Below are 21860 nucleotides of genomic sequence, written 5' to 3'. Positions count from 1 at the left end.
TGAGGCCCAGTTTGCATAATAATTATCCTTCCGTGACTCGCGGTAGTTAGGTTTGAAGAGCTAGGATTGAGCTTTTGTACGCAAAAACCTTTGATCGGCTTCATTCAATTTTTTTGGGTCAATACCACATGTAAATGATTGGAAACATTTATGCTTGCTTCATTTCCAAACGGTTATTTGGCAAGTCAATTTAGGAAATCTTGTTTTCCAATCTCCCGATGTTTATAGTGTTTCCAAAGCGTCCTTTAATGGCTGGGTTCATAGGCTATGTTTTCCTAGGTTATCGTGACCCTGACCTTTAACGCTATTGATCAGTCTTAAAATGTACTAGTTCCTGAAACTGATTCCGCGCGAGATGTTCAATTTCCACATAAATCAGGATAAATGACAGTTATGTACTGTTGCCTCGAAAACGATGCTATTTTTCAAAATTGAGTGCTATGATCAATTATCAGACATTTTCGGAAACAGTCATACTGCATTCCCCCTTTAATGCATACTACTCAAAAAAGGTTAAAGCGCGTCCGATTCCTCAATATGACTACAGTTAATCTGTTGTGGCAAAACTTAAAGAACTCCCTAATGTTCTTTCCGGTGACTATAATTAATGATTAACTATAGTCACAGACGTTATTCCAGTTTTAACATTATTCCAGTTATATCAGCATGTTAGCTTAATGTGGGAGGAAAGCCCGAAGTGATGCAAGTCTCAGGCGTTTACCACTTCGGTGAAACCAACGAGCACGGTGCTGATAAACCTAGAAACATAATCGGGGCGAACCGGGATTCGAACCCACAAGCATAGGTTTCTGGCGCGCCAAAGGGACGCAACTCTGCTCAGCGAAAGACGACTTGGCCACCCGTGCCCCTTGTAGTCACGGAAAAGATTATTAGGGGGTGTTTGTTTTGACAGATTAACAGACAATTAATATTTATAGAAATCAGAGAATCAAGAATCATCGTGGTCCAATGGCGCTGGTGTGACAACAATGATACTTTTTAGTAAGTGACTTTGGTCTATCGCCGCTTTGAACAGCGCCCAGTTTTATCACCGCATGTCAGCTTGACGTTAGCGGAGGGCACTACGTGACGTAGATTATCTAGCGTTTACCACGTGATGAGTGAGTAAGTATGGTTTTACGACGCTTTTAGCAATATTCCAGTAATATCACGGCGGGGGACACCAGAAATGGGCTTCACACATTGTACCAATGTCGGGAATCGAACCCGGGTCTTCGACGTGACGAGCGAACGCTTTAACCACTAGGCTACCCGACCGCCCCACCACGTGATGAAACCCACGGACGCTGTGCGAACAGACCAATAATAATAACCAGGCGAATTTGTTGTTTGAACTCCTGACAACCGGATCCCGACAGCTGTGTGTACACGACTATGCCTGTATTCTCCTTATTCCTGTTCACTGAACGTTTACCAACACTGGTAATGTATTTTTTGAAGCAAATAAATATATGATTCCAAAAATCCTAGAATTCCATAGTCACTATATATGTCAGTGCAGTGATACAAGGGCATTACAATGAGCTGTGTGTTAATTGGCGATATTTTTCCTTGGTTATACAATGATATGTACCCATTCCAGCACTGTTACGGTTACGAATCGATTTGAACATCCGGGTCATATTGTTTTTCAGCAACCAAGAGGCGACTAACGGGATCGGGTGGTCAGGCTCGCTGACTTGGTCGATGCATGTCATCGTAACGCAATTGCGTGGATCGATGCTCATGATGTCAATCACTGGATTGTCTGGTCAAGACTCGATTATTTACAGGCCGCAGCTGTATTGCTGGAATATTGTGTGCGGATATGTGTGCGGTGTTAAACAAACAAGCAAAACAGGATTCCACTAACGATCATAGGTTCCTGGTGTGTCCAGGGGACGCAACTCTGCACACCGCATTGCGGCGCCTTAGACGCATTCCAATTCAAGTGGCGAATGTGTTATGACATTTTCAGCCACGCTATACTGATTTGGCTAGTGGGGGTATTTTTTGTCAGATTGGATGTAATTATATTATTTTAAAATGGAAATAAGTAAGAGGTTGAATGAATCAATCCAATTGGAATGAATACTTGTAATTAGAGATTGAATAAATCGGTTTTAAAACAATGAATTTGTCAATGAAACTTCAGAGATACAAATAAAAGCGAGTAATAAAAATATATAGTTGCATCGGGCACAATTTTTGTCATTGACGCTTCAAATTTGGAAATGACCTCCACACGTCCAGCATAAAGCTTTACTGGGGCCTTGAATGTTGTAACCTTGACCAAACAACTTCTGAGCAAGAGTCGTAAGACGCACTTTAAAATATTGGAAGAATGAGCGTGCTCGATAGTGGTGAAATGTAAACACTAAAAGGCTGGGACTGTTACAATATTGCTCGACATAAAGGGGAAATTGACTTTTGGAAAGTTGGATTCATTCCTCTTGTCCTATTTTTCTCTCAGATGAAACGGATGAGGCGGTCTCACTGGTCTCCCTCATTTCCAGTTGGGGGGGGGGGGGGGGGTCATTGCAAATGATGTACTATTTGGCCACATTACAGTAAACTACGTTTATAACGAACACACTCATAACGAACTGTTTTTTTGGTCCCGGCCATTTGCTGTATATATGCTGTATATATACTTATAACGAACTACGGTTATAACGGACTAAAATTTGTGGCCCCTTTGAGTTCGTTATAACCGTAGTTTACTGTATATGATCGATATCAGATCATCGATATACCCTGAAGCTCAAATTAACTTGTTTTGGCTTTGCCAATCCGATCATATAAAGAAACAGATGAGCAAGAAGGGGAGCACAGTGAGTGCCCATGGGAAGATTCCTTCTTGCCTCAATGCCTTATCCCCATATTTTACAAATATTTTATCAATGATGAAGTCCTGGATTTCAAATACTGTATTCTAAGTAAACAACAGATGACATTTGCTTTCAATTTTGACAAAGTGACCTATATCTATTGTTACCACGTTATATAACAAAAGCTCCATGGGTCAAGGAATGAAGTATATCCTCAAGTTTATCATAAAGGATGGTGCTGTACAAGCTGAAAAATCAAATGTTGCGACAGACTTGAACTTGACAAATCAATCAATATTTCTGGCTATTGAACACTTCAATCAATACTTCCACCAATCAATTAGCAGCTGGACGTCCAAGCAATCAAGTGCTCTCTGTCTCTCTCTCTCTCTCTCTCTCTCTCTCTCTCTCTCTCTCTCTCTCTCTCTCTCTCTCTCTCACTCACTCACTCACTCTCTCTCTCTCTCACTCTCTCACTCTCTCACTCTCTCTCTCGCTCTCTCTCTCTCTCACTTAGATATACACACGGGCACAGATGAGTATAGTCCAGAATATGCCGTGTTAGTCACTATCGCATCGGAGTGTCTGTCACGAAAGACATATTGATCTGGATATCAATGCACTTTGCCAACTGTACTCTACCGGACATAGCTGATACTGTCACTTCACTAGTGGTGTTTATTGCAGTCTGACATGAAATGTACATGAAGGTTGAAAGGCACTATTCGATGTTTCTAGTTGGTGGCGTATCTGTAGCTCATCATAAACAACTTGCTGTATCTCATTTTGATCCTTTGGGGAACTCCCTATCGATGAGATGCATTATGTTAATTGAATCTCTTGTGAGCAGGAGTGGTCTAGGTGCGAGGACAGTCACTGGCCTCGGCGTGGTGATTCAACCCAGTTGTGTCTCCTCGGGGCGTGTCAATAATATAGGTAGTGACAATGGCAATAACACGATGACTCGTGTTGATGATGATGCAACTCTTGCCTCACTCAGGATGGGGGAAAGTGGGGGACTTCCTGTTGTTTTGAGCTAGTCGGGTGATGATTGTGAGTGAGTGAGTGAGTGCGTGACACGGGAATACTTGTTTAGTGGTTGAGTGAGGTGATAACACGTTGACACGTGATGGATCAGATTCAAGCCATAACACAAGGACACGTATTGGATTGAATAGAATAGCATTAGAATACGTAAAAACTGTTAAGCAGTTTGATCATAACGCTGATTTATACGTTTTGCCATCAAACTACTTTCTACATATAACGTCACTTAGAATATCTTATAGAGGTCATGACAACATTGGCTGGGGAACAATGAGACGCAGAAGAAAGACATGACATCAGCCTTTCTGGAATAGAACACTGGCTGTATAAAAATACACCGTGAATCATCAAGACGTTGAATCATGTATCAATTACGTATCAATAAAATACGACTACGTGACATTTCGTAGTTCAAACATCTAACTGCGTGGTGTATCAATACTTTCCCCACGGACGCCAGTATTCCCTTGATACAGGTGGCCAATTGGTGTTTCTCTGTGTTGCACAAGTTAATAGATTTTCGCTACAGCCATCATGATTAGGATGGCTAGATCAGCAATTCATTTTTCCTTCTGTACAAAGTAATGCTACAATTATGTAGCGACCTTGGCCAAAATAGGTCTATTTAATTATGTATCCTATACACATTTACACGTTTTAATGGAAACAATTCATTTGTCGCTACCTCATCAGAAGTCGAAAATATTAATGTCATTTGAGTATCTCTTTGTAGTCCGGCCCCTTGTACAGGGCTGCACAAAATGGCATGTTGTTATATCGTATCTAGGCGTTTATTGTATGTAGAACACGTGACCTGGATGTGTATTGCATGGAAAGATGGATGGATGAATGGGCGGGTAATACGATGAATTTATATGGACAGAAGGGTGATGGATGGATAGATGGATGAATGGATGGATGGGTGGTTTGGTGGATGGATGGATGCGTGGATGGTTGAGTGAATGATGGGTAGATGGATGGCTCGGTGGTTTAATGAATGGAGGTGGATGGCTGGCTAGACGGATGGCTGGATTTGATGGATGATGGATGATGGATCGATGATATGAAGATATTTTTTTCCGTAGTTCGAAGGAAGCGGATGTAATTTTTAGTGGCGGCTTCGGGGGTAAGTGGTCTAAGGTGCCGTAACCGCGCTGCGCAGACAGAAAAAACTATGTTGTGGGTTCGAATCTCTGTTCGTCCTCATTATGATTCTAGGTTTGTCAGCACTATTCCCGCGCTCGTGGGTTTCACCAAAGTGATAAACACCTAAGACCTGCATCACTTCGGGCTTTCCTCCATCAAGCTGACACACAGTGATATACTGGAATACTGTTCAAGACGGCGTTTAACCCAACTCCCTCAATCTTATACCACAGGGTCGGGACCATGAAGTTCGTCTTAAGCGATATAAAAGTTCGAGTTGAGGTGGTTCCACTGTGAATAGATAGATATATTGATATGAAAAGATAGACTGCATTATAGATGGATGGATGGGTGGTGGGAGAATAGATAGATAGATGGATAGATGGATAGATGGATAGATAGATAGATAGATAGATACACCGTGTGAGGCCTAGTTCTGGTGTCCTCGTCTTGATACCACGGTATTAACGTGTTCTCGGCGCTATATGGCTGGGATAATGCCATTGCGACATTAACTTTTAACTCAATCATTCACTGATACACACACTCATGTGATCTTCACTACAACATTACGGTTTGCCGTTCACCCTTCAACAGTTGCGGGGGCGGTCGGGTAGCCTAGTGGTTAAAGCGTTTGCTCGTCACGCCGAAGACCCGGGTTCGATTCGTGACATGGGTTGAATGTGTGAAGCCCATTTTTGGTGTCTCCCGACGTGATATTGCTGGAATATTGCAAAAAGCGGCGTAAAACCATACTCACTAAGTTATATTAATTAAATGGAGGAGGGATTATTCATTTGCCGGAAGGACAGAGCAGGATAATTCCAACTGACCCCTCCGGTGTGATTGATAGTTGACAGCCACTGACTCCAGCGAAGAATATCACTACTGGGGCTTTAAGCATATCTGTATCTTTTTTCGTAAATGGATCCTACAGGTTTATACCAAAATGGAAAGGCTATTCTCTGACACTAATGAGAAAACAATGTCGATCGGAATACATGTCATGAAAAGCTTTTCACGGCCTTGTTTTAAGATCTGAATAAATTATGAGTTGAAAATACGAGATGCTTCTCTAACTTTCAAAAACAACACACGCGAAACGTGATTGTGGCACATCCATAGAGCGTGTTGGAAGTGCCAGCATCACTATGGCGATGACGTGATGAAATATTCACGATAGCGAGGACACTCGTGTCTCGCACGTTAATGCACAACGAGACTGCACAGTGTTGACTTCATGTCCCACTCTTTGTCACGGTGGGATCGTTTTTTCATGTTAAATTTATTATGTGCCTGATTATCCTGTTTTCCCTTTTATCCGTCAGTTTCTGATTTTTCCTTCATTTTGAAGGTGTTGCTATGTGTTGACACATTTCAGGGGTTTTTGTTAAAAAATCTCTGTTTTCAGCGCCGAAGTCAGAAAAATATAGTTATATCAAGTGAAGGCGAAACATAGTTTGACGTGCTTACATCTTAAAGAACTAAAAACAGTGAATGGTAAAAGTTAATTGCTTTCAGCGCAAGCAGGTTAAACTGACCCAATTCGGGACTGGCCTTATTCCCTCACCTCGTGTTGGCAGGTATAAGTGTACTAACGATGATGGATTCCTATGTGTTTTATAAGATGAACAGAGTAAACTCGGTGGCAATATCTGCTTATAAATAAATGTACCTGCTGGAATCAAACAAACAATGCATTGAAATGAGAATCCCCTGCTAGTGTTGCCAAAACATAAATGAAACACTGTTGTTACTATCATTATTATTTCTATTATTATGATAATGATGATGATGATTATTATTATTGTTGTTGTTTCAGCACCTCGAATGGCGTAAAATGAAATAATGTATGTTAATACATATACATAAATGAAACATTATTATTGCTATTATTGCTATGATGATGATGATGATGACGATGCTTATTATTGTTGTTGTTGATGATGATGTTGTTTCATCACCTCGAGTAGCATAAAATGAAATACATGTATGCTAATACATAAATAAAAGATAATTATTATTATTATTATTATTGTTATTGTTTTATCACCACGAGTGCCTTATATATTTGAAATAATATATCATTTCAACACATACTGGTACATTGATGTACATATTTATAGACCTATGAAGATCCGCGGTAGAATGGGTCTTCAGCAACCATGCTTGCCGTAAAAGGTGACTATGCTTGTCGTAAAAGGTGACTATGCTTGTCGTAAAAGGTGACTATACTTGTCGAATGAGGCGACTAACGGGATCGGGTGGTCAGGCTCGCTGACTTGGTTTGATGCATGTCATCGTAGCCCAATTGCGTGGATCGATGCTCATGATGTCAATCACTGGATTGTCTAGTCCAGACTCGATTATTTACAGACAGCCTTCATTTAGCTGAGTATTGCTGGAATATTGCTGAGTGCGGCGTTAAACAACAAACAAACAAACAAACAAAACATATAGAAATACTAGTATATACATACATAGACGCACACACACAAATCATATTTATCACAATTGAAAAGTGCATTAATAAGTAACAACTTATCACTGCTCTGCTTGTTCTCGTGAATCAGCTTGACTGGCGTTACGACGTGCAGACTACGTATTGTATATTATCGATGGACAGCTGGACCCCAAGGTCGGGTGCCCAGTCTAGATCGTGACGTTTGTACAGTGCAGCCTCTGTGTCATTAGGGTAAACGGTAATTGCTGGATCAGGAAATGTGATTTAGCAGTCTGGCTGAAGGTTATTGTAATGTCTAAACTGCATGGACTGCATTTTCAACGGAACACACGCGTCTGCAGTGCAGTTAGAAGTTTGTGGAGCACCAGCAGAAGATTTGTTTGGTTTGGTTTGTTGTTTAACGCCGCACTCAGCAATATTCCAGCTTAATGATGGCGGTCTGTAAATGATCGAGTCTGGACCAGACAACCCAGTGATTGATATCATGAGCATCGAGTCACGCAATTGGGATACGATCACATGCATCAACCAAGTAAGAGAGCCTGACCACCCGATCACGTTAGTTGTCTCTTTCGACAAGCATAGTTGCCTTTTGCAGCAAGCATGAGTTGCTGAAGATCTATCTACCCCGGATCTTCACGAGTCTCTCTAATCATGAACATGGCGAGAGTGTGGTGATGCTCACTTCTTCTACCCAGCCACCCTGTAGTCATCCCGAGCTACTTACACACTGGTCAACAGTCCACTTGTGTCCAGCGTCTCTGTGTCCGCCACCCGCATGAAACACCCGTAAAAGAGCAGGTACACCCAAAATGCCCCCATGTACTCACTCCCCTCCCGCAACAACGACGTGTCAACTACGGTCCAGACAACGTTGACAACAGCCTCGTGTCGCCCTCCCTGGCGCAATAGCTAGTTCCAGAGCACTGGTCTTAGTTCCCCCTGAAACAAGATCGACCATGTGTAACCCGTTCTGGGTAGGAATAATCGATTAAACATTTTCAATCTCTCCTTGAGAATACATTTTTTAAAGTTACAGTGTGTGATATGGAATGTGTTTTGTTTTGTTTGTTTATTTGATTGTTGTTTAACACGGCACTGAGTAATATCCAATCTATATGACGGCGGTCTGTAAATAATCGTCTGGACCAGACAATCCAGTGATTGACATCATGAGCATCGATCCATGCAATTGGGATACGATGACAAGCATCAACCAAGTCAGCGAGCCTGACCAGCTGATCCCGTAAGTCGCATTATACGACAAGTGAGCTGCTTTGATCAGTATATATCAGTTGTATCAGGATGCGTTACCTTAATGTTGGAGGACCGACCAAAGTGGTGCAGATGTATGCTTTCTCCTTACATGTATGGGGGCGGTCGGGTAGCCTAGTGGTTTAAGCGTTCGCTCGTCACGCCGAAGACCCGGGTTCGATTCCCGACATGGGTACAATGTGTGAAGCCCATTTCTTGTGTCCCCCGCCGTGATATTGCTGGAATATTGCTAAAAGCGGCGTAAAACCATACACACTCACCTGACACGTATGTTTAACCCAAGAGCACGGGTAGGTTACCGGCCGACTAAGGATCTTTATCGGGGGGAATCTAGGATTCGAACCCATGACTAGTATACTTCTTCACAAAGGGTGGACGCCAACAAATATACAACATTTACATGGCTTAAAAATGATCTATTTAAAAGCAGAAACCAGGTGAAAATGTGTGGTTGGATCACGATTGTCGTCGGCTAGTCATAAAGCTGACGATACGGTAGACTGTCTGATGGTGGCGATATACCAGCACAGCCAGAGAACGCCTCTTTGAACTGTCTTAACACAACGTGTCGGCTTGATGTGGGAGGAAAACCCGAAGTTATGCATTTATCAGACGTTTACCACTTTGGTGAAAACCACGGCAACGGGTATGGTGCTGGCAAACTTAGAAACATGATCTGGGCGTAGGAGTAGTGGTAGTAGTAGTAGTAGAGTGAGTGAATATTGTTTTACACCTCTTTTAGCAATATTCCAGCAATATCACGGCGGGGGACACCAGAAATGGGCTTCACACATTGTACCCATGTCGGGTATCGAACCCGGGTCTTAAGCGTGACGATTGAACGCTTTAACCACTGGGCTACCCCACCGCCACAGTAGTAGTAGTAGTAGTAGTAGTAGTAGTAGTAGTAGAGTGAGTTTGGTTTTACGCCGCTTCTAGCAATATTCCAGCAATATCACTGCGGGGGACACCAGAAATGGGCTTCACACATTGTACCCATGTCGGGAATCGAACCCGGGTCTTCGGCGTGACGAGCGAACGCTTTAACCACTCGGCTACCCGACCGCCCCAATTTTAATAGTAAGAGTGGTGGTATTATTAACAGTAGTAGTAGTAGTAGTAGTAGTAGTAGTAGTAGTAGTAGTAGTAGTAGTAGTAGTAGTAGTAGTGGTAGTAGTAGTAAGAGTGGTGGTATTATTAACAGTAGTAGTAGTAGTAGTAGTAGTAGTAGTAGTAGTAGTAGTAGTGGTAGTAGTAGTAAGAGTGGTGGTATTATTAACAGTAGTAGTAGTAGTAGTAGTAGTAGTAGTAGTAGTAGTAGTAGTAGTAGTAGTAGTGGTAGTAGTAGTAAGAGTGGTGGTATTATTAACAGTAGTAGTAGTAGTAGTAGTAGTAGTAGTAGTAGTAGTAGTAGTGGTAGTAGTAGTAAGAGTGGTGGTATTATTAACAGTAGTAGTAGTAGTAGTAGTAGTAGTAGTAGTAGTAGTAGTAGTAGTGGTAGTAGTAGTAAGAGTGGTGGTATTATTAACAGTAGTAGTAGTAGTAGTAGTAGTAGTAGTAGTAGTAGTAGTAGTGGTAGTAGTAGTAAGAGTGGTGGTATTATTAACAGTAGTAGTAGTAGTAGTAGTAGTAGTAGTAGTAGTAGTAGTAGTAGTAGTGGTAGTAGTAGTAAGAGTGGTGGTATTATTAACAGTAGTAGTAGTAGTAGTAGTAGTAGTAGTAGTGGTGGTAGTAGTAGTAGTAGTAGTGGTAGTAGTAGTAGTAGTAGTGGTAGTAGTAGTAAGAGTGGTGGTATTATTAACAGTAGTAGTAGTAGTAGTAGTAGTAGTAGTAGTAGTAGTAGTAGTGGTAGTAGTAGTCAGAGTGTTGGTATTATTAACAGTAGTAGTAGTAGTAGTAGTAGTAGTAGTAGTAGTAGTAGTAGTAGTGGTAGTAGTAGTAAGAGTGGTGGTATTATTAACAGTAGTAGTAGTAGTAGTAGTAGTAGTAGTAGTAGTAGTAGTGGTAGTGGTAGTAGTAGTAGTAGTAGTAGTAGTAGTAGTAGTAGTAGTGGTAGTGGTAGTAGTAGTAGTAGTAGTAGTAGTAGTAGTAGTAGTAGTGGTAGTGGTAGTAGTGGTAGTAGTAGTAGTAGTAGTAGTAGTAGTAGTAGTAGTAGTGGTAGTGGTAGTAGTAGTAGTAGTAGTAGTAGTAAGAGTGGTGGTATTATCAACAGTAGTAGTAGTAGTAGTAGTAGTAGTAGTAGTAGTAGTAGTAGTAGTAGTAGTGGTAGTGGTAGTAGTGGTAGTAGTAGTAGTAGTAGTAGTAGTAGTAGTAGTAGTAGTAGTAGTGGTAGTAGTAGTAGTAGTGGTAGTAGTAGTAGTAGTAGTAGTAGTAGTAGTGGTAGTAGTGGTAGTAGTAGTAGTAGTAGTAGTAAGAGTGGTGGTATTATCAACAGTAGTAGTAGTAGTAGTAGTAGTAGTAGTAGTGGTAGTAGTAGTAGTTAGAGTGTTGGTATTATTAACAGTAGTAGTAGTAGTAGTAGTAGTAGTAGTAGTAGTAGTAGTAGTAGTAATAGTAGTAGTAGTAGTAGTAGTAGTAGTAGTAGTAGTAGTGGTAGTAGTAGTAGTTAGAGTGTTGGTATTATTAACAGTAGTAGTAGTAGTAGTAGTAGTGGTAGTAGTAGTAGTAAGAGTGGTGGTATTATTAACAGTAGTAGTAGTAGTAGTAGTAGTAGTAGTAGTAGTAGTAGTAGTAATAGTAGTAGTAGTGGTAGTAGTAGTAGTAAGAGTGGTGGTATTATTAACAGTAGTACTAGTAGTAGTAGTAGTAGTAGTAGTAGTGGTAGTAGTAGTAGTAAGAGTGTTGGTATTATTAACAGTAGTAGTAGTAGTAGTAGTAGTAGTAGTAGTAGTAGTAGTAGTAGTAGTAGTAGTAGTGGTAGTAGTAGTAGTAGTGGTAGTAGTAGTAGTTAGAGTGTTGGTATTATTAACAGTAGTAGTAGTAGTAGTAGTAGTGGTAGTAGTAGTAGTAAGAGTGGTGGTATTATTAACAGTAGTAGTAGTAGTAGTAGTAGTAGTAGTAGTAGTAGTAGTAGTAGTAGTAATAGTAGTAGTAGTGGTAGTAGTAGTAGTAAGAGTGGTGGTATTATTAACAGTAGTACTAGTAGTAGTAGTAGTAGTAGTAGTAGTAGTAGTAGTAGTAGTAGTGGTAGTAGTAGTAGTGGTAGTAGTAGTAGTAAGAGTGGTGGTATTATTAACAGTAGTAGTAGTAGTAGTAGTAGTAGTAGTAGTAGTAGTAGTAGTAGTAGTGGTAGTAGTAGTAGTAGTAGTAGTAGTAGTAGTAGTAGTAGTAGTAGTGGTAGTAGTAGTAGTAGTAGTAGTAGTAATAGTAGTAGTAGTAGTGGTAGTAGTAGTAGTAGTAGTAGTAGTAGTAGTAGTAATAGTAGTAGTAGTGGTAGTAGTAGTAGTAAGAGTGTTGGTATTATTAACAGTAGTAGTAGTAGTAGTAGTAGTAGTAGTAGTAGTGGTAGTAGTAGTAGTAAGAGTGGTGGTATTATTAACAGTAGTAGTAGTAGTAGTAGTAGTAGTAGTAGTAGTAGTAATAGTAGTAGTAGTAATAGTAGTAGTAGTAGTAGTAGTAGTAGTAGTAGTAGTAGTAGTGGTAGTAGTAGTAGTAAGAGTGTTGGTATTATTAACAGTAGTAGTAGTAGTAGTAGTAGTAGTAGTAGTAGTAGTAGTAGTAGTAGTAGTGGTAGTAGTAGTAGTAGTGGTAGTAGTAGTAGTTAGAGTGTTGGTATTATTAACAGTAGTAGTAGTAGTAGTAGTAGTGGTAGTAGTAGTAGTAAGAGTGGTGGTATTATTAACAGTAGTAGTAGTAGTAGTAGTAGTAGTAGTAGTAGTAGTAGTAGTAGTAATAGTAGTAGTAGTGGTAGTAGTAGTAGTAAGAGTGGTGGTATTATTAACAGTAGTACTAGTAGTAGTAGTAGTAGTAGTAGTAGTGGTAGTAGTAGTAGTAAGAGTGTTGGTATTATTAACAGTAGTAGTAGTAGTAGTAGTAGTAGTAGTAGTAGTAGTAGTAGTAGTAGTAGTAGTGGTAGTAGTAGTAGTGGTAGTAGTAGTAGTAAGAGTGGTGGTATTATTAACAGTAGTAGTAGTAGTAGTAGTAGTAGTAGTAGTAGTAGTAGTAGTGGTAGTAGTAGTAGTAGTAGTAGTAGTAGTAGTAGTAGTAGTGGTAGTAGTAGTAGTAGTAGTAGTAGTAGTAATAGTAGTAGTAGTAGTGGTAGTAGTAGTAGTAGTAGTAGTAGTAGTAGTAGTAATAGTAGTAGTAGTGGTAGTAGTAGTAGTAAGAGTGTTGGTATTATTAACAGTAGTAGTAGTAGTAGTAGTAGTAGTAGTAGTAGTGGTAGTAGTAGTAGTAAGAGTGGTGGTATTATTAACAGTAGTAGTAGTAGTAGTAGTAGTAGTAGTAGTAGTAGTAGTAGTAATAGTAGTAGTAGTAATAGTAGTAGTAGTAGTAGTAGTAGTAGTAGTAGTAGTAGTAGTGGTAGTAGTAGTAGTAAGAGTGGTGGTATTATTAACAGTAGTAGTAGTAGTAGTAGTAGTAGTAGTAGTAGTAGTAGTAGTAATAGTAGTAGTAGTAATAGTAGTAGTAGTAGTAGTAGTAGTAGTAGTAGTAGTAGTAGTGGTAGTAGTAGTAGTAAGAGTGGTGGTATTATTAACAGTAGTAGTAGTAGTAGTAGTAGTAGTAGTAGTAGTAATAGTAGTAGTAGTAATAGTAGTAGTAGTAGTAGTAGTAGTAGTAGTAGTAGTAGTAGTGGTAGTAGTAGTAGTAAGAGTGGTGGTATTATTAACAGTAGTAGTAGTAGTAGTGGTAGTAGTAGTAGTAGTAGTAGTAGTAGTAGTAGTGGTAGTAGTAGTAGTAAGAGTGGTGGTATTATTAACAGTAGTAGTAGTAGTAGTAGTAGTAGTAGTAGTAGTAGTAGTAGTAGTAATAGTAGTAGTAGTAATAGTAGTAGTAGTAGTAGTAGTAGTAGTAGTAGTAGTAGTAGTGGTAGTAGTAGTAGTAAGAGTGGTGGTATTATTAACAGTAGTAGTAGTAGTAGTAGTAGTAGTAGTAGTAGTAATAGTAGTAGTAGTAATAGTAGTAGTAGTAGTAGTAGTAGTAGTAGTAGTAGTAGTAGTGGTAGTAGTAGTAGTAAGAGTGGTGGTATTATTAACAGTAGTAGTAGTAGTAGTAGTAGTAGTAGTAGTAGTGGTAGTAGTAGTAGTAAGAGTGTTGGTATTATTAACAGTAGTAGTAGTAGTAGTAGTAGTAGTAGTAGTAGTGGTAGTAGTAGTAGTAAGAGTGTTGGTATTATTAACAGTAGTAGTAGTAGTAGTAGTAGTAGTAGTAGTAGTAGTAGTGGTAGTAGTAGTAGTAAGAGTGGTGGTATTATTAACAGTAGTAGTAGTAGTAGTAGTAGTAGTAGTAGTAGTAGTAGTAGTGGTAGTAGTAGTAGTAGTAGTAGTAGTAGTAGTAGTAGTAGTAGTAGTGGTAGTAGTAGTAGTAGTAGTAGTAGTAGTAGTAGTGGTAGTAGTAGTAGTAAGAGTGGTGGTATTATTAACAGTAGTAGTAGTAGTAGTAGTAGTAGTAGTAGTAGTAGTAGTAGTGGTAGTAGTAGTAGTAAGAGTGGTGGTATTATTAACAGTAGTAGTAGTAGTAGTAGTAGTAGTAGTAGTAGTAGTAGTGGTAGTAGTAGTAGTAAGAGTGGTGGTATTATTAACAGTAGTAGTAGTAGTAGTAGTAGTAGTAGTAGTAGTAGTGGTAGTAGTAGTAGTAGTGGTAGTAGTAGTAGTAAGAGTGTTGGTATTATTAACAGTAGTAGTAGTAGTAGTGGTAGTGGTAGTAGTAGAAAGAGTGGTGGTATTATTAACAGTAGTAGTAGTAGTAGTAGTGGTAGTAGTAGTAGTAGTAGTAGTAGTGGTAGTAGTAGTAAGAGTGGTGGTATTATTAACAGTAGTAGTAGTAGTAGTAGTAGTAGTAGTAGTAGTAGTAGTAGTAGTGGTAGTGGTAGTAGTAGTAAGAGTGGTGGTATTATTAACAGTAGTAGTAGTAGTAGTAGTAGTAGTAGTAGTAGTAGTAGTAGTAGTGGTAGTGGTAGTAGTAGTAGTGGTAGTAGTAGTAGTAAGAGCGGTGGTATTATTAACAGTAGTAGTAGTAGTAGTAGTAAGAGTGTTGGTATTATTAACAGTAGTAGTAGTAGTAGTGGTAGTAGTAGTAGTAGTAGTAGTAGTAGTAGTAGTGGTAGTGGTAGTAGTAGTAGTGGTAGTAGTAGTAGTAAGAGCGGTGGTATTATTAACAGTAGTAGTAGTAGTAGTAGTAAGAGTGTTGGTATTATTAACAGTAGTAGTAGTAGTAGTGGTAGTAGTAGTAGTAGTAGTAGTAGTAGTAGTAGTGGTAGTAGTAGTAGTAAGAGTGGTGGTATTATTAACAGCATTAACAAATTCATCATTTTGGGGAGACAAAACACTACAGGAACACCACGTCATGAAGCAGTGTTTAAACGTTGTACAGGGGGAACAAAGACACTGCCAACATCTCAGACAGTCTTTGTTGTGTGTTTTTAAATCCGGGTAACATGCCGCTTCCCGCCGGACAGGTGATTCAGCTAAACCATCTGTATTCAAAACTCGTCTTCATAACAAGGCCCAAACCACAAATTATAGTCCCCTTTCTGGTGAATGATATTTCATCTCGTTGGGGGTCTTTTCCGACGGAAGAAGGGCCTTCTGTCAAAGGGACACAATAGACCTTCCGCCACTTGCATACCGTTAGTGAACTAACACCTGCTTCCACTGGGCGCGTGGAGGTCAGGTCACACGTGATCACATCTGTCATGTATTCTTTGTTCCGATTGGCCAGGTGCAAACAACCGCGCGCTCTATCTTACAAAAGTTGTTTCGGAAAATAACGCGGATTTCGCGCCAATCATGGTTAATGGGCGGCCGTGTGTGAGAGTTTGCTTTGATCGCAACTAGGTTAGGCTTTCGTGTTTAACAGAGTATCTCTACCCGGACACGAGTTGAACTAATACAGAACGACGTCCTTTTTTGAGTGACTATCAACACATTTGGATAGTTTAAGTTCTTCAATATGTTTATGTACTATTATTGAATATATATTTTTGTGCATTGTAACCGATAAATACGCATGTATGTTATTCATTATTGATGCTTGTGGCGGCAATGTCGTCAGCATGTCTTAATGGGAAGTCTTCTCTGATCTTATTACAATCGGCAAGACTTGCGAGTCTCATAAGGTGGGGTAATATGGGTAGTCTTATTTGGGGGTCATCCACAGCTTCGTGCAAGCGTGCGTGAGTGGGTGAGAGGTGGAGGGGATGAATGATACTGTCCAGCGAAAACTATTTTTGCACAATAATTCTTTTCCTGTATTTCCGGGACAAGTATATTTTTGAAAATATAGGGGTCGCATCCCACCCCATTTTTTTAAGCATACTAAACATTTATAAAATCCGAATGTGTTTGGATAATCGAATATACTAAACATAAAAGAAAAACAACACTTTGACTATTTGATTTCCAGGTATAATTTCAACAAAATGCGCGAATTACAAATCACAAAATGTACTAGTACATTTCCATTAAAGAGCCTCCGCGCTGGCAGACTGATGCGGAAATGATTCGAAAGGTGTCATTCTGCAGGTTCTTAATTGGATTCCTGTTAAATAAGTGGATAATGTAACTCTTTGTTCATAATTCGAAAGGTGATATTTATAATTTCCTTATTGGAATCTTACTTTTCTCAAACTACTTGACCCTCGTGGGGATTTGTGAACTTGTGCTTAACGTAAGAGCAGACACAAACTGGGGATTGGGTGGTCACAGTGTGTTAAATCAAAATTATATCATTGCTATCTACTCAATAATCCCAGTTTCATTAAACTCGTAAACTGTTTTTTTCACTTTTCCTTATTTATCATGAAGTTTTATAAGTAGCAATTATTGATATATTTAGATCATTGTGTCAAATATGAACAATGAAGTTTTCAAAAACTCATTTTCTTTGAAGATTTTATTCCCCAAAGCAACAATCAGCCTTTATTTCCGTCAACACAAACGTTCCCGTATTAGATACGCGCCTTTTTTAACCGCCAACCATGAAAAGATCGTCTTTACAAAAGCCAGGTGAAAATCGCGCGCCAAACCCGACAGGTGCAAACTTCGCGCGCCGCCTGTAACGGTATGCTGCCAGCTCTATATTGTCGGGGTATTTTGCACTGAAATGTGTGAGGTTTTTTATAGCGTAATTCCGAGCTTTTGTTAAGATGGTGTTTGAAAAGCTCCCATTTTCCTCCAGATGTTCAATGCGCACGGCTGGCGACCGTCACAAAGGACAGGGGCACGCGACTGTCGCGTGTATAGGAATTAGGGCGACTCTCAACATCTTTATATTCCCTGATAAAAAAAGTGGGTCGTCACCGAATGGCTTTGTGGCAGTCTTAATGCTTAGTTTAACACATAGAAATCCCTTTTGGAACAAAGATAATCAATATCGACTTGAAAGGTGTTTGCCTCGTGTTAATCTTTCGTTTATGCGAAACTAATAAAGATTCCTTTTAACATTTCGCAATGGTACATTTTCAAGTAATTTATCAACATACATGGACTAGTGTTGTAACATTCATGACGTAACGTACGAAAACACCTCATACTTACTTAAACTGTAGATAAATGTGATCATATTATTTCATGTTTGTTGATAAAAATATGAAAACAATATATATCGATTATTAAGTCGTTGTAAATTGATATTGTAAGAGAATAACACGTTTGTATCTTTTGCCCTTCATTGTAAAAAGTATAAACAATTTTAAAGTCTACAAATTCGTCCCTTATTATCCAATTTTTTATACTATTGTGGTATTTCTTTTTAATCATAAAAAAAGTAGATAGAACACACTGAATATTCGAAGATGCTAAAGATCGTGAGGTTAGCAACGTTCGGATTGTTTGTTGTGATGCTATGTTGTTTGTAAACTCGTATTATCGCTTCGGTATCAAGGATATACAACTTCAGCTGGTATTTTCCTTTTTCACTTTGGCTTTGGATCTAAGCATAAGCCTAATCAAACATTCCGCACTTTAACACTGAAACCACGTCTTCCTACCATACGAATACCTGCCGTACCTAAACACAGTCTCTATGTATTTATTATTTCAAGTGCCCGTGTTTCTTTTAGTATGTCTTACCTGTGCCCACAGAGACCAAATGCCCCATCGCGCAATTCTAAATTCCTCTAGTCCTACGCATAGCTGCAGTCTTCGCGGAGGGCACGCGCCAAAATCTAGCCATGTTATCAATCCCTTTGTGTGTTTTTTTTATTGGCGGGCTGAAGCCTTATATCAAAGGGCTAAACGCAAACACTGCAGTTTTCTATAAATGTTTAAATATGACCCTTAACAACCCTTAAGGTAAACACACGCTCTTATTCGGCCAAAAAAGATCCTTTCACACAAACCAAACGCATTATTGAAGCATAATCAGCAGTTAATAATGATCCCACAAAACCTTTGATACAGCCCCCGGCTTAGGCAGATGGGCTGCGCTAATATGACCGGTCTTATTACATTCTATCTACTTAAATACTCTGCGCCAACCAGCTGTGAGTGTTTTTTCATACGAGTAAATTCATGTTTTTTTGTACACGGGTGCGTTTAGTTAAGGGTTGGTACATATGGATACAGAAGACAAGGGGCCTAGTCGATGTGACCGCTCACCCGCACCGTCCCGGTATTGTCATCCGGGATTCAAACATTGTCGTGCGAGTTTTCCGCCTTATTCCGCTCCGCGGGTAGTTAGGACGGTGTATAGACCCGGATATGCTCAATGAATACCCCTGGGGCTTATAATGGTGAAATAGAATACCACTAAAGATGAAAACGCCCCAAACACGTTACTCAAAGGATAGAAAGGGTATGGGTTGAAAATAAATCACCATTAACTATATACGTGTATATATATTTGAATAGGAAGAAAGACGGGTTGGAGAAAAAGACATGGTTAGAGAAAGAACTGAAGGGTGGGGGTAAGCGATAGAGGGGTTAGAAAAAGGGGGAGAAGTGGCAGAAAAAAGTTGCGGGTAAGAGAGAGGGGGTGGTGGGGGAGGGGGTTGTTTGAACGTCAAGCTACTGATTGACTGATTGAGAATTATTGATTGGACATATCGATAGCCAGACATATTGATCGATTTGTTTCACTGTATCTCTAATTGCATGATTGACTGAAAATGTCATTGGTTTAAATACCGATTTATTAATTTCAATTTCGATTTATTAATTTGAGTCAACCCATTTTCAAGCAACTAACACATTCCATATTACATGGACCTTTCCATTATGTCGAAGTTTTCGGCTCACGTCCTCAACTTAGATATAATGAGACCGCGGACTATATGAAGACTTATGATCAACTGTGACGTATTTGTAATGTCTGAGATCTACACGAGACTTTCCGAGACCCCCGAGACTACCACAGATCTTGCGTAACAGGTCAGTTTTTCCTCGCCCAAAGGCCAGTAGGCTGGATGAAGCCATTGACTAATGAATCTAAGTACATCAGTCCAGGTACAGTGATGGTTTCAAATCGCGAATGGATGAGGGAGTGAGTGAGATGTGTTTATCGTTGATTTGGACAGCGTGTCATTTATAACACGACGTGTTAGCATAAAGTTTTAGAGAGTTCGAAGTAATGCAGGTCGTTTACCATTGTTGTGACACCTACGTTCGCGGGTATGCTTCTGGCAAACGAAGAATCATAATCAGCGCGAATATGGGATTCCAACCTTCCATCATAACATCCTGGCACACCTAAGGGACACAACTTCCCGCAGTAAAAACGTTAAGGACATATATCACATACAAACATATACAAATATATAGTTTACTAAGTTTTCACAGTTAGGAAAATATACTTTGAAAAAAAATAGATGAGTGAGTGAGTGAGTGAGTGAGTGAGTGAGTGTTTGGGTGAGTGAGTGAGTGAGTGGGTGGATAGGTGGGTGGGTGGGTGTTTGTTTGGATGAGTGGATGAGTGAGGGAGTGAGTGAGTGAGTTTTACGCCACATTATTGAAATTTCCCGTCAGGGAAGCATCAGTTAGGAATCGAACTTCGACATGACAGGCGACCATTAGTCTACACCGCCGCCATCACCACATTACGAAGAGAGTTACAAGTGTAAGCATGCACAGACCACACGACTTGTATCTCACAGGAGTTGACAGACATTCTTAGCATTATACAGGAATTGTAAATGTATCGAGATGTCGTTAAATGTCTTGATTTTACTGTACAGGAATTCAGAAGCCATCTCTCGCACGTCCTATGGTGTCAGAAAGTACCTACTGAGGTGGAGATCCTCAGCGTAGAATACATTGACACTCAAGTCCCACAGGTGGACCGCTTATTAAATTATACAATACATTATTTAGCAAATAAGCATCCGGTGATCACATACGGCTGACTTGAAGTTGACCCCACCCAGAAAAAGCCGGCGTTGACCTCGGACCGGAAGAGCAGGTGGGGAATTGTGGGCATGAGACTCAATTGTAAGCGGTGGCAGACGACACAGCGACAATGGAGAGGGAGACACGCGCTGATGACAAGGGCTGGACGAGCAGACGACCGTGATGTAGACACAGACGACAGATGGGGGATACGCTGGAATGAATACCACCACACTGAAGAGCCGACCTAGGGGCTGTGTCACCAAATATGTTTATAGTTTTAAATTCGCGATAACAGTAGAGGTAGTTAAATGACGATATTTCCCAAATCTGACCATCAAATTTCAGTGAGATGTATATTCAACTTCTTGATAAAGAGCAGATGTTTATGACGCCGACAGGGGTTAGTGAAGTGAATTTTAGCACTTTTCTCGCAATATTACGGCGGGGGACATCAGCAACAGGATTTCTATTTCGTACCGTCAGAATCGAACCCATTTTTGTCGTGTAGAGCGAGCGCTTTAACCATTACACTAGCCATGCCGCCTCGCATGGCAGGATGAATGATAATGTATATAACAATTGTATAAATAAGTAAACAGACCTACAAGTTCAAGATATACAAACATACATTTGATATATTATGATATTTTATTTATCAGTATTATATATACTTAGAGGTAATACCGCCAGAAAAATAATTAATTATTAAATGATTTTTTAAATATTATTCCGAAATGTTATTGTGTATAAATTTCATTACAATATTTAAACCGCTCTGAAATTGGATAGTATACGGATTGAAGTTAATGTACCGTATTCGACGTAATAAGCGCCGAAGGCGTTCTCAAAATTAGAAATAGGGGGCTCTTATTTGAATATTATTTTGGTGGGGGAAAAAAACAGAGTTGAAAAATAAATTTCGTGGTTTATGCTGAAAGCCTGAAATGTTTATATACGACAGATATATTTTTCCAGAATTTAATTGCCCATAATTAAGGGTGCATATAACACACGAGTGCGTAATATAGGCGAAAAGATAAGTCTTGTGTACATTGATCAATCGGAAGGGGTGCTAATTGGGATTGTTCACTAGCCAATGTATTAGCAAATATCGCCTTGGGCGCTTATTAGACCGGGGTGGTTATTACGTCGAATACGGTAATCGAATTATGTTTCCCTTCCATGGACAAGGAAATCCTATTTTCGACGTCCTGCATAAAAGGACAGTTTACTTTTGAGACCGTCCCTGTGCTGCAATGTCTAAGGGCTTTACCGGGTGTCGGCCAGCAAAACAGCAACATCATTTGTGAGGTAGTCCGTCATGGATGTCTCCGAACACCTGCTGAACGCGCAATTTGGCGGCAAAGACAATATCATAGTGCCTAGATGTTTAAATGGGGCTTGGTGCCGCGTTGTGGTTAGTTTTGGCGCAAAAACACATTGGCGGGATATTTGTAACAATGGAGTGTGGGAGTCTCACGAACTGTAAAAGAAAACAGCGCAGACAAAAATAGAATCCTGTTCTTTGATGTTTAATACTACTCTAGAAGTCATGTTTGAACATCTCAGAGAGCACATATCTGATACTTCCTTATAAATCTATATGAAACC

General features: G+C 39.7%; 1 protein-coding gene across 1 annotated transcript in view; it reads left to right on the top strand.

Annotated features, from left to right (window-relative positions):
* The window catches only part of LOC125372027 (uncharacterized protein DDB_G0271670-like), an 81868-nt gene extending 61371 nt beyond the window's left edge, over window positions 1-20497 (top strand). Inside the window, exons 3-4 of the mRNA XM_048380896.1 lie at window positions 12887-13803; window positions 20271-20497. Coding sequence (XP_048236853.1) covers window positions 12887-13803; window positions 20271-20497 — 1144 coding nt within the window. The remainder of the gene's footprint in view (window positions 1-12886; window positions 13804-20270) is intronic.
* Window positions 20498-21860: the final 1363 nt, after the last annotated feature.

The sequence above is a fragment of the Haliotis rufescens genome, unplaced genomic scaffold (genome assembly GCF_023055435.1).
Source record: "Haliotis rufescens isolate VD_foot unplaced genomic scaffold, xgHalRufe1.0.p SCAF_1, whole genome shotgun sequence".
NCBI classification, from domain to species: Eukaryota; Metazoa; Mollusca; class Gastropoda; order Lepetellida; family Haliotidae; genus Haliotis; species Haliotis rufescens.
This window is presented reverse-complemented; position numbering and strand designations above follow the sequence as displayed.